The 13,488-nt window shown below is 46.8% G+C and overlaps 1 protein-coding gene across 1 annotated transcript; it reads right to left on the bottom strand.

The window, feature by feature from the left end:
• Nucleotides 1-10,584, bottom strand: Gjb6 (gap junction protein beta 6). Its single transcript, XM_038310289.1, has 3 exons — nt 10,416-10,584; nt 7,951-8,115; nt 1-1,513 (listed from the first exon to the last, which is right to left on the bottom strand). The coding sequence occupies exon 3, from the start codon at nt 1,496-1,498 to the stop codon at nt 713-715; it is 786 nt and encodes a 261-aa protein (XP_038166217.1). The 5' UTR covers nt 1,499-1,513; nt 7,951-8,115; nt 10,416-10,584; the 3' UTR covers nt 1-712.
• Between the last annotated feature and the right edge of the window lie 2,904 nt (nt 10,585-13,488).

The following is a 13,488-nucleotide window of genomic DNA, read 5'->3' as shown; positions in this document are numbered from 1 at the left end:
TTAAGCGACAAGGTCAAGCTTTATTGGGGGTGATCACATTCATGTTTACACTGTTCACCATAGGTGGAGAAAGCCAGTTAGAAAACTGTCCCGTTTCCTTCAATTCCATCTGTACTTGTCAAGCAGCACATCACATATTGTCCAAGGAACCCACCCCACCATAAGAGGACATACTAGTTCATAAAATTGTCCCCAGACAGTGTGAAACAGTATATATAACATGCTAGACCCTTTACAAGTTCAAACTTCAGACTTGGGGTGCATTTGTAAAGCTAACTTTGTGTATTTTTTTCCAAGTAAGGAAGGCCAGTCATAAAAAAATACTTTATATAAGTTCAAGGTCAGAACTAAAATATTCAACCCTATAAAAATATCTTACTGACAAAACTATTAATTTCTAGATAAATCATTCTTTATGACAAGTTATATAAATTCTCAGGAAATAGCCACTAAGCCAGATGTCCGCAGAGGACTTGTCAAGGTGACTTCAGGGTTCATTTGTCACCAGGGTTTATGTTTTCAGAGACGGACCACAATTTTGACTTAGGTGGTGTGGGAATAGTTCAGGTGTTCTACAAAAATTGAACTCAAGAATCTATGTGCTATGAGTCTTTATAGACAAACTCTCGCCCTAGAGGGAGTGGTCAGATTGCTGTTTTCTACAGAGAGGGCACATGTTCTGTCAGGGCTCACCTACACTGCCTTGAAATGCTTAACTCGGGAAACTTGTGATTGCGTTTTGACCACTGTCTGAGATGAGCTCATTTATTTCATTCTGCTTGCTCTCTTTCAGGGCGTGGTTGGGATGGTTTCTCTGCGCCTGCATTCTCTTGGATCTCCTGAAACACAGCTTGAGCAGCAGGTAGCACAACTCGGCCACATTGAGCAGCATGCAAATCACAGATGCGGAAATCATAAAAACAGTAAACACCGTTTTCTCGGTTGGTCTCGAAATGAAGCAGTCCACAAGATTGGGGCAGGGCTGAATGCCACATTTCAGTACCCAGGGCAGGTGGTAGCCGTTGTAGAGGAAGTAGAACACATACATGAAGGCGGCTTCGAAGATGATGCGGAAGAAGATGCTGCTGGTGTATGTCCACCAGAGCGAGCCCTCGATGCGCACCTTCTGCCGTTTGATGTCCTCCAGATCTTTAAACTCATTCCTCTTCTCTCCACGTTTGAACTTCCGGGCGGTTTCGTGTCTGTAATAGGCCACATGCATGGCCACCAGCAGCGCTGGGGTAGACACGAAGATCAGCTGCAGAGCCCAGAGCCGGATGTGGGACACCGGGAAGAAGTGGTCATAGCAGACATTCTTGCACCCTGGCTGCAGAGTGTTGCACACGAAGTCCTCCTGCTCATCACCCCACACTTCCTGGGCAGCCACCACAAGTATCATGACGCGGAAAATGAAGATGACCGTGATCCACACCTTCCCTATGCTGGTGGAGTGCTTGTTCACTCCACCGATGACCGTGTGCAGGGCACCCCAATCCATGGCGCAGGTCTATTCCTAAACAGACGAAAAGGAGCAAAGCGAGTTAGCGGAAGGCACCTCTGAATTAACCGATGAGTACCACAGCGAATTACAAGGCCGTGGGAATCTGGGCAGGTCTCAGCTGCCTAGTTCGCCATTCACTGTGTGTTTTTCTGATAAGGAACGCCCATTATAAAGATGTTCTCTCGTTTCCAACCACAAGTAACCAATAGTGCGCAAACTTCTTTATTCCCTTTATGAGGGCAACACCAACCCGACAACTTCCTTACTAGGTGAAGAGATTCAGTAAATGAGCATCACAGTAAACAGGTACTTGATTTCACTTTCCATCTGAGAACTGTGCCTTTCACATGCCATGTAAGTCATCTAAGTTCATTTGGACACAGGATGTATATTAGGTTGCTGTTTGCCATTAATGCCATTAATCCAAGAACACAGGTAAGCAAACTCATGCCCAAGTTCCCTTTCTTCCCTATGCAAATTCACACATTCTATCACCATGGTTTGACTCAGGGACTCAGAACTTCTGCCATAGCTTTTAGTAATTAAGCAGTTTATCCAAGCCACAAAATAACTGCAAAAATCACTCATTATGATAAATGACATACTCTGGCTTACTTAGCAGACTAAGAAGAAGCAATGCTGCCAGTTGACCTTACGCAGTGTATATTTATTTCTAGCTTGAATAAACCATCTGCTGCTATCATGTGCTCTCAGGAAAGTTAATACCTGCCCCAAAAGAGAATCACAAGGTTTGACACAAGTTGTTTCCTTGTTCTCTGATGGAAGCAGGCCATGTGTTGGCTGTTGCTCAAAAATACAGGTCCCCTTGCACCAGGGGCCACTGAAGCCCAGGGCTTTCCTCCCTTCTAAAAGACTGATTTGACATCTTGAGAGAAAAAGATCTTCTTTCCTCTAAAGCAGGGGATCTCAATCTTCCTAATACTGCAACCTTTTAACACAGTTCCTCATGTTGTGGTGCCCCCCCCCACAACTATAAAAGTATTTCATTACTACTTTGTAACTATAATTTTGCTACAGTTATGAATCATAATGTAAGTCTCTGTGATGATGTGGAATACCTCTCTGAATGCTGTGAATATGTTTTATTGCTTTTGGTTAATAAAGAAGCTGCTTTGGCCTATGGTAGGGTAGAATATAGCTAGGCAAGAAATCCAAGCAGAGATAGAGAGAGAAAGAAGGTGGAGTCGAGGGAGATGCAAGAAGCTGCTGGAGAAGCAAGATATGAGGTAACAAGCCGTGAGCCTCATGGCAAAATATAGAATAATATAAACAGGTTAATTTAAGTTGTAAGAGCTAGTTAGTAATAAGCCTGAGCTAATGGGCCAAAAAGTTTGTAATTAATTTAAGTTTCTGTGTCATTACTCGGGACTGGGCTGCTGGGAAATGAAAGTGCAGCCTCCACATGTCTGTATTTTCTGATGGTCGTAGATGATCCCTGTGAAAGGGTCGTTCAGACCCCAAGGGATCGAAACTCACAGGTTAAGAACCATTGTTCTATGGCAACGCTTACTCTAATTCACACAGCTGTTTCTTATCTCACATCACCAAGAAGAAAGAATTGGTTGGCATGCTTTACTTTAAAGGTGTGTATGTGTGTGTGGGTAATGAATGTCAGACACTGAAAACCTTTAGAAACAAAGACAGCAATTTTTTATCCACTTGGAGGGGATGAGGGAGTCACCAAAATCTTTTTGTTGCTGGTCTCAGGAGACATTCTCTTGGAAGTGGGTGAGGAACACTGTCCAGCTTCTCCCTAAGTTAATCATAGTCAACACCCAATCTACCCTGGTACACAGCCCACCCTCAGCATTGCTGGCCACTCCTCACACTACCCACCATGCCCCCTAGTATGTCTTGGGTTTGACTAATTTTAAAGTCTATGTTTTTCTCAGAAAGCCATCAGGTTTGGGCTCACAAAGTAGCTGCCACATCCATCTGACCCTTGGGTGCTGATTTCTGCTCCTACTGGGTCAGACAATGGAGGCTGAGGTGCACATCATTGGGGATAGAAGTGCACATGGCAGTATGGCTAGAAATTTCTGTGGTTTGGTTCTAAGGATTTGCCCCTTTTCCATGGGCCAGTACATAAGAATGTTCACAGATCCAAAGGCTGATCATATGCTCTGACTACAAGGCTATCACAGAACAGCTGGATTCTTAGAGCCACACTGAACCTGAGCTTGCTGACTCCCAGTATTTGCAAAAGTAGAGGAACAAGGCTTCTCAAAAAATGTGTCCATTGTTACAGGGGCAGGTGAGAGAGGGGGACCTAAGGTCACAGAGAGATGGGGACAACAACTCAGATCAAAGGTTAATGGAGAGGCCCAAATCTATAAAAACAAAACCAAAATGGGAATACAGAAGTAAAACATTCACAACATGAAAAGGAGAGAGAGATACTGTGCTCAGTGTACAAAAAAGTAGTGGTACTCTCCTTGATGATATGGGTGTGGTTAGCATTTGCTGTTGTTATTTCTGCTTTTGAGACAGTCTCATGTAGCCCAGGCCAGTTTAGGGCTCCCATTCTCCTTCCTTTACCTCCTGAGCTGGGATTACACTCCAGATGGTACAATTTTAACTGACAACCAATAAAAAGTATGTATGTATGTATGTATGTATGTATATATGTATGTATGTATGTATGCATCCATCCATCCATCCATCCATCCATCCATCCATCCATCCATCCATCCATCTATCTATCTATCTATCTATCTATCTATCTATCTATCTATCTATCATGCTAGGGATGGAACTCCAGAACTTTGTGTGTGCTAGGTGAGCACTCTACTAACTGAACTGTATCCTAGTGCCTCCAGAAAAGATCTAAAATGACACTCTTTCATTATTTTGTAGCAGTTGGGCAGCATCTTAGCTACAGCTAGTGTTTATAGGCATCTCATAATATCAGCAACATAGTTGCATCCTCACAGTTCCTTTACTAAATATATCATAACTCTGTCGTTGAGCGCTCTGATGAGCATCATCAGCAGGACTTCAGTGTCTTTTGTCTTTACTGTGGAAAACTGACTTAGGCTACAAGAGCACTGAGGGTCCAGGCTCCCTGAAGACATACTCATTTCACGATCCTGAGAAGACCTGGCATTCTGGGGCACCTGCGGGAGTCTAAGTAGGTGGTTGGGTCTTGAATGAGGGTCTTTTATTTCACAAGGGGAGCAGCGAAGAGGCCGAGGCACACTAATTTGATGGCATGAACTGTGGGGCACCTGGCAACAGTCTTGGCAATGGTAGCAGAAAGATTCACACCTTGTGCTGATCTGGAACTTAGAAGCTGGGTTGGGTATTTGGCCTTAACAGAAAGCTAGGAGTCTGAAAAATTGAAACAGGCGCTCAGTAAAGCTATGGTTCTCAGTCCTGGAGACATTTAGTCAGAGGCACGCTGAGAGTCAACAGGTAGAGAGATGGATTGCTGGGAAGCCATGGTCTGATGCTTCACAACTTAAGAGTATTTATTAAAGTGTTCTCTCTTATTTACCATGTATTCCATGCCCCAAAGAGACTTTCGTTCCTCACCATAAGTATCTGTGTGGTTAAAAAACCTTAATCTTAAGTAAAATTAATTATGAAAATTACATTCTAGTTCTTCCGGAAAGACTCTCTATTACATTTCCCTAACTGTTGCTGCTATTCCTGGAGGTGTGCCAACATGTGCCCTGTGAGGAGGCAGGAGCATGTAAGTCTTGCAGATCACACATACTTTGGCACAGCTGTTCCCCGTGAGATAGTATCCATTTTAAAATGTTCTCTCGTTAATCAATTGACACAACACTCTGCAGTTTGCTTAACAGCTTGTCCCATGGATGAGGTCTGTCAGATAAGAGCTTTCCCTCTCCCCCAATGCTGCGGAGTCCATCGGGTCTGGGTGGCCCTGAGGGCTGCTCCCTCTGCAAGTTCTCTGCCACATCCCTTCTCACTGCTCATCTGATTTGTCGGAAGCAAACAGATCGGGGTACCAAAGAACCACAGAGCGTGGGTGAATGCCGAGGGGCTGGAGTCACAGAGGCAGTGGAGAGATCGTGCTTTCTCCCTAAGAATTGGGGTCCCACACCCCAAAATCAGGACAGATGGAGACAGTATGATGATACTGGCTTTACTGTTTGTTCCCACCCCACCCCCTCCCCGGGCCTCTGAATTAGGTCCTCTAAAGACTTTCTTTCTACCCACCTACCGCATCTAAATAGAAGACAATCAATTTTCAATACGCTTAACTTACTCTAATACTAAAAACCAAGAATTTAGCTGTGTGTGGTGGTGCGTGTCTCTAACCCAGCACATGGGAAACTGGACAGTCAGTTTGGAAGGTCTAGGCCAATCTGGGGTGCAAGATCCTGTCTCAAACAAATACTCCAGACAAGGACTACAAAGGAAAAACAACTTCAATAATGTATCTGAATTTTTAGGGCAGTGACTCTTAACCTTCCTGAGACCCTTCATACAGTTCCTCAGGTTGTGGTGACCCTCAACCCATAAGTTCTTTTTGTTGCTACTTCATAACTGTAATTTTGCTGCTATTATGAACTGTAATGTAAATATCTTTGTTTTCCAATGGTCTTAGGTGACCTCCGTGAAAGGGTCGTTCCACCCCCATAAGGGGTCCCAACCCACAGGTTGAGAACCACTGCTTTAAAGGAAGACACCAACGCAAGATGTCTAAGTCACTCAGGAAAACAAGGTTAAACTCAAATGCTGGCATGCTTAGCCTACTGTCACTCAAGACAACTGGGCAAAAAGCAAGTCACCCGGTTCAAGGGGTCTTGCTGAAAAGCAATAAAGAAGAAATGATTGAGAAGGAGGGCTACTACTCTCTGTAGTTCCCTGCACCATGGACACGGGTGAGCTTGGGTTAGCCCTTTCCACAAGTGAAATGACTCTTGCAGTTTCTTTGTCTAGACCACGCTGTTACTGAGGGGGTCTTCCATAAAGTCTCGGGTATCTGTCCTAGATAGCATTTTCCATGGGCCAAAAGCAAGAAAGGGGAGGTCACCTTACAAATATTAGGAGCCATTCCAGAGTGATGGCAGTTTGGGGGGGTCTCTGTGCCCCACACTTCCGCATACATGACTTCAGTTCCTGGAAAAGTCTGCCTGCTTCCCGGAGACTCTTCCCCACCAGAGGAGCTTCACAAGGGGTGGAGGTGATGGGCGACTGAGATTAAAGGATTTGTCCTTCTGTCCTGCCTTATCAGTAGGCAGGCAGCTCAGCCAATGGGATGCAGACTGACAACAAAGGCCTAGAAAGTTCCTGCACTCTGTTGTCTGTGGGAACCCATGACCTGGAGGCATCTTTCTTAAATACTTTGGTTGGAGAAGTGGAAGTACACACTACCTGAGAAGTGGTTACTAACTCACAAGTAATTTCTCAAAGTACTGCAGCCACCAGAAAACCCTTTGCTATGTGCAGTGAACAAAACCTCACTTTTCTGCCGCGCTTCAAGGGGCCTGAGACGATGGGAGGAGGCTTTTCGGTGAAAATCAAGTTATTAACTCTTGCTTTGTATACCACAGAAGTTTGTTTAATCTGACAGCTTTCTGGCTTGCCTATAAGGAACAAATAAAGAGATATGCTTAGCTCCACAGACGTCACCTTACAAGAATGTGGTTGCATTTAGGCTTAAGAAGACAAATCACATCTATTTCTGTGATGCATTTGATAACAGGGCACAATTCTATACTAATTCTTGACATTACAATTCCAGTCTTAAATAGTTAACTCTAAAAACACAGCAGTGAGCCCACATTTGGGACATGCTATTATGATGCACATTTGTCTTTTCCTTTTGCATTTCAGATAAGCTAGGTCTACTTTTGTTCCAGCAGCAATGAAATTTCGTGATCATTTTTATAATTTTGTTATAATTTTGAGGCAGGTCTTGCTATGTGTCTCCAGCTGCCCTGTACTCCTTGGGTGATATTAGAGTCATAACAACCCTCCTGTCTCAGCTTCTTGAAGGCTGAGATTGACAGGTGTGTGTCATAATAACTGGTTTTGGAAGCTTTTGGTATTTGAAGGTTGAGGCCAGTGTTATGAGAGTTGAGGAGAAAACACTGGGCAGAGGAGCCCTCAGTGCCAGCAGCTGCTGGGAGGAGGGGATGGGGAAGAGGAGAGAAAGCCTTGCCCTTTGAGTTAGGTCAGCGTGTTCAGAAAAGGAAGGTGAGAAACTTTACTTAGGAATTTAATCATGCTGGATGAATAATGCCATTTTAGCTCCATGGAAGACAGAACCCAAACCAAACTCCTCAGCACACAGAAAGAGCTTTCTTTTTCTAGATCCATTTACAGTACACTTTGGGGGAAAAATCACTTGATGATTATGGATCCAAGAGGAAAGCACACTCCTTAGGAGGCCCATGTGAGGTCTGTAGAGTTGAGGGCACAAAGGAAACCAGGTCCAAGCAAAACACCCAAACCTGAGTCTTGTTCCCAAGGACGCCGTGTGTGTCCAGCTCAGGAGCCAAGGTGCAATCCCTCCGCAAGGACTTCTAGTTCTTGCTCCAGCTCCTCTGGAGGTCAGCAGGGCAGTGATGGTGGCACTACAAGGCTGCTCTGTTTATGGATGGCAGTAGGAATGCCACCTGTTGAATGGGAAACATCATTATTGACATTTTCTTTCAAGTTCTGTGCAGTGCACTGGATGAACTTTGTGGGTAGTGTGCCTTGATCCCGTTACAGGGTGAATTTGGGTCCTATCAGTTTCCCATGCTTTGTTCTCTTTCACCCTGACAAATGCACTCTCCAGTGCAGGCTGATTTCCCTGTAGTCATTGTAACAATGGTGATGATGGCAATGATACTCTTATCCCAACCCTCAAACCCAATTTTCAAGTATGTAAAGCGTAGCAAAGAGTCTAAGAAGCTGGGTACAGCCAAAGCCCCATTCCGAGTTACAAACAAATCTCAAAAGCCTTTCTTTCTTTCATTCAGAAATCTCCAGAAATCTCAGGTGACCCAAGAGACAACCTGATAGCCAAGTTTGAAATTTAATGATGCAAACTGTCAGGAGCTGTGATTTCAAAACAGTGGCCAGGTTAGGATTCACATACTGGTCAACCTCAGCTCAATACCATAGGATTCATATACCTGGTCAACCTCATCTCAATACCAAGGAAACTTTTGCTATGCCTTTAAATGCAAGAATGGACAATCTACAAAATTTTGTTTCTTATTTCACTTGAGTTACAAAAAAAAATAATTCCCATTAGGTTCAACATCTCTTTTATAGGCCTTCTTAGCTGTTGCCTGTCCCAAACGACGCTCTCGCCTCTCCCAGACATTTCATTTAGATTCAGTTACAATTAAATGACTCTGAAGAGGAGAGAGGGAGGCTTCGGGTGGGGGGGGCAGTTTCACTCTCCCAGATCAAGAGACAGCTCCTGAAAATCCCAGCTAGGACACTGTAAGACTGTGCACTAACGGGCTAAAAAAAACTCGGGCCCAAAACAAACTTTCCCACAATTGTGTTCCACTTAACCAATACGCCAAACCCGTAGTCTCTGGACTTTTTAGACTGAGTCAGAACTGCATGGTGAGGATGTGCATGTCAGAATTTTCTTTCTATCAATGAAATGGTTGAAAGGCCATACCCAGCTCTTTTCCTTCTCTTACAGTGAAAAGGAAAAAAGAAATAAGAACACCGGGAATTTACCTTTAACAACAAACGCCAGTGACCCAGGTTGGTGGACCAATCTTCTGGGTCTCAGTAACTGTAGTGAGGTGAATGGGAACCCCTCACACCCCCCAGTGCTGTGGCAGGCTAGCACCTAGACGGCTCACCCCATCACCACCTCCCTTCCTTGGCTCTGTTCAGACAACACCCCCAAAGACTCTGCTGGATCCAAAGAGCTGACAAAGCTCTCCACAGGGGCAGCTCTGAGCAGTATCCTGCACTCCTAAGGAACTGCATCAGGACAGGACGTTTCCTTCTAGAACACTGCTTAGATTCTGCTAGAACTGGGGCAAAGAAAGCAGCAAGTCTACTTGAAGGAAAACAAGGCCGCAGGCACAAACTGACTGAAGTCGCTCGGTTGGGGTTCCCTTACCTCTGCCGCAAGTCCATAGCCCTCCAGTGTCCACAGCTGTATGAAGGCCACACTCTCTGAGACCCGAGGCCCCGTCCCCAGGAAGAGAAGGGAGCCCAAGTCTGCAACAACCAGGCTAACACCTGGGACTAGGCTCCTACACCCGACAAGGAAGTACTTACTACCTGTGTCTGGACTTTTTAATCAGACGTGTCACCAATTACTTTTAATTACTATTGTGCACTCTACTGTCATCTTCGTTTCATAAGGTCCCGAGTCTTAATCATGCCACCTGAAAGGGCAGGCACTTCTCTCCAAAACTTATCCATTGCGCCAAGTCTCAGGGATGGACCGAACTTAAACATCATTCTTTTGCTCTGCCGTTCTGCTCCCCAAGTGCAAGTGGGACAGGTCCATGACCTCCAAATCAAAGACAGTCCCAAACCAAACTAGGAAATGGGGGAAGGGACTCAGTCCGGACTCTGGTCACTTTACACAACTTGATGTATTTCTCAAACCTGTTGTGCAAGTCAGAGGGGCACGGTGCCTGCAGAAGTCAAACCAGTCGATCCCAGTTTCTGGAGCTGCGCGCTGGGGGAGGGGACGGCGGGGGTGACAACCACCCCGCAGCGGTTCTAGTCCATGGAGGGCGAGCAAAGGTCCGGGATGCCGATTGGAGGCAGATAAGGATGCGGGCAGCCCGGGTGCGAGCACGCCAAAACTGCCTGTAGCCACCGGGCCACCTGGGGACAGTTGCTACTCCCGCGCCCCACAGGGGCAAATATGGCGAGGAAGGGGATTGGCCACTTCCTTCACCTACTCGGGCTTCTCGGAGGAAATTCTCCCACTCGCGCTTACCTGCTCGGTGGGATCCGGCTCCCGGCTTGCAGCGGTGCCCACAGATCCAGCCCAGCGCGCAGATCGGATCGGGCGCCCACAGTTCCCAGCGGGAACGGAATCGGGGACTGTGCGGGTGGAGCCCTGGTTCCCACCTGCAGCTTCTTTTAACCGCGCCCCACCCCGCCTCTGCCTGACGCCGCACTGGAGGGCTGCGGGAGAGGAGCGCGGGCACGCGACGCGAAGCGCCTGACGAGGTGCACACCGCCCTCCCTCCGGGCCGGGGGCGAGAGGCGGATCACCTTCTGTGGAGCGGGGCGGAGAGGGGCCGTCCCCTGTGGGGTTAGGGGAGTAGAGCGGGTCCCTCTAAGGGGCCTTACATTAGATGACTCAGATGAGACCCTTCTCTGGGGTCAGTGACCACAGCAAGTGCCCCCTAGGAGAGGTACCAGCCTAAGCACCAGGTGCAAGATGGTCTTCACTTGGGTTGGGGACACAAGGCATGTCCCTTCTCGTGGATGTGGGTGGAGCGTGGACCGCGATGGGCAAGCTCAACCAGGTCCCGACAAGGGCAGGGAAGAGTTGTCCGCTGAAGTCTTGATGGGGCTGGACACTGGAGGCTCCAGTAATGAGGAGAGGGCTGCCCAGAGCGCCAAGGGAACAGGCTTTGGGTGAGTGGACCCAGCGCCAGCAGCGAGTCTCTTCTGTTGGTAGCGGTGTTAGGGAGGCATCTCCCTTTCTGGACCCTTTGGGCACCCTCTCCTCCAGTGCAGCCCGGAGGTTCTTTATTCATTAATGACCACTTAGGAGTCACAAGTGTTGTTTTTATTAGTCAACGAATTCCTTAACGTCTTCTCCAGGGAAGTTAAGGGGCTTTCCCTTTGGTCCGGTGTCACTGAGAGACCCCACTGTGTCTGCAGTCACAGACAGGGCAGGGAAAGGTGAGGGCAAGCACAGAGGGTGGTGTGGGGGCTGCCGTACTGGAAAGGCTGGAAGACATTTAGGGATCGGGTTTCACGGAGCTTGCCTTTATCCCACACCAGATAAGAGATGTGTGACTTGATTATTGCACAAATTTGGTTTGTATTTATACTGTCCCCACCTTAGCTATATTCTACTTGTTGGGTCATATTCTTTCCCCAAACAAGAATTAACAGTATTTCCTAAAATGTCTTTCCCAGGTCATGGAAGCTGAACCAACACTTTATGAAAACTTACCTAAAATACAAGGTTCTCAGACTTGGGCCCGAATCATGCAAATTTAGAGCATTTTGGCGGTCCCTCAAATGGCCTCGAACCCAAGGATGGAGATAGAAATGGGACAGCTGTAGGCTGCCCTGTCTCTCCCTGCCTCCCACAGCCTGGAGGCTGCGCAGTTTTAGTTCCTTCTCCCTCCCACTGGAAGCAGGCAATTCCAGCAGCTCACCTGGGGCCTCAGGCAAACAAGTACCATCACCCCCCCCAAAAGATTGTCAACCTCTTTGGAGATCATAACATTTAAGTTTTAGGTTCTTCTTTCTCCTTTCTTCATTCTTACAGTAACAGGCACTTTGCACATAGTAGGCATGGGTCTACAAGTATTTTGTGCATTGCTTGGCAGAACTGAACCAACACAGCAGATAATCATAGAAAACAACTTTTGCCAGGGCAGAATAGACGAAGATGCTCCAGGACCACACAGGACAGAAGTCAGACAAAAGAGCGCAAGGCGCGAGGACTGCCTTATTGCACAGGTGTCCAAAGAGGAGGAGCAACACAGAAAATTACCTCTTCTTCTTCTTCTTCTTCTTCTTCTTCTTCTTCTTCTTCTTCTTCTTCAAGTCTGCGGATTACGGAGGGCTGAGTTAGGCGTAGTAAGCCCCAGGATGCGAGCAGGTAACGTACGCCAAGAACTCCTCCTCCTCCTCCTACACTCTCCTTTACATTCTTCTTCTTCTTCTTCTTCTTCTTCTTCTTCTTCTTCTCTTCCTCCTCCTCACCCCCTCCTCCTCCTCTTCTTCTTTTGTTCAGATCATCTATGCCAGCTCAGCTTTGATCTTGTCTCGTATTTCTTAGCAGTTACCTTTATTGTTCAACCCTCACTTCTCATCAGGGAGGCTTGTTGCAGCAGAAATTCATGTAGACCACGTGCGCTCACTGATTTGATGAGCTTCTCATTAGGAAACTGAAAAGTCAGGCAATTAAACATGTGGTAAGGATACAAAGATGCCGTGAGTGGGGACGGATCATGTGGATTTGTGTGTCAGACATGAAAACTTCCGGGAGACAGATACAATGTGACTACCATCTCAAAGCATCGTACCACCCTGAGAAAGGTCCTTGTAGACCTGGTTGTAACTGGGGACCTGAATTAATTTGATTACTCTCTTTCCTTGCATTGCAATGGTGATCTCTAAGGCCCCAACATTAACGGGTATAAGATGCACGAGGCGTGGATTCTGCAACATGAGAAGAGGTGAGCACGAGAAGCTCTTTTGAACATTTCTCCCCTAAGTGCCCTCTTATCCCTTTACAAAAGGAGCAAAGGAGACTGTCACTCCCTCCGTCTGGAAGCGGCACATGTGCTCAGGGATGGAGTCGTGTCCCATTGCTCTGGCTTCCGCTGTCCAGTCTGGAAACATGGGACCAGACTGTTTCCACTGGCGTAGTCCTCTGTGCCTGGAAGAGAGGAAAATATGTGTTCTTTGAAATAAAAGCTAACTTTTGTCTCTCCATTCAGCAAAAGGCCCATGTTGTATTGAGTAGACCGTCCCTCATTGGGGTTTGTCTGATTCTGTCTGCAGGACTGCGTGGGGGTTAAGTGCTTCAAGACGATGCCCACGGAAGGAAAGAGTTACTTTCACTGCTTCATATCAAAGGCACAGAACTGCAATGAACTGGCCCCTTACTGCTAGTGCCCATCTCGGTCAAGTGGCGTCTGTCAGGTTTTGCCCTGCAAGGTCACTCATCCCCTCTTCCACAGAGTACTGCTCTGATGACCCTATCTAAGGTGTGGGGATCATCTGTTAGTGTTTGCAGATGACATTTGCCAGCTCTCCTGATCACGTCTGTATATCAGCACGCACTCGCGGGTATTTATTCTGCTCTGCGGGTT

Source organism: Arvicola amphibius, chromosome 13, assembly GCF_903992535.2.
Source record: "Arvicola amphibius chromosome 13, mArvAmp1.2, whole genome shotgun sequence".
Classification (NCBI taxonomy): Eukaryota; Metazoa; Chordata; class Mammalia; order Rodentia; family Cricetidae; genus Arvicola; species Arvicola amphibius.
The sequence above is the reverse complement of the archived record's forward strand: the minus strand, read 5'-3'. Positions and strand labels throughout refer to the sequence as shown.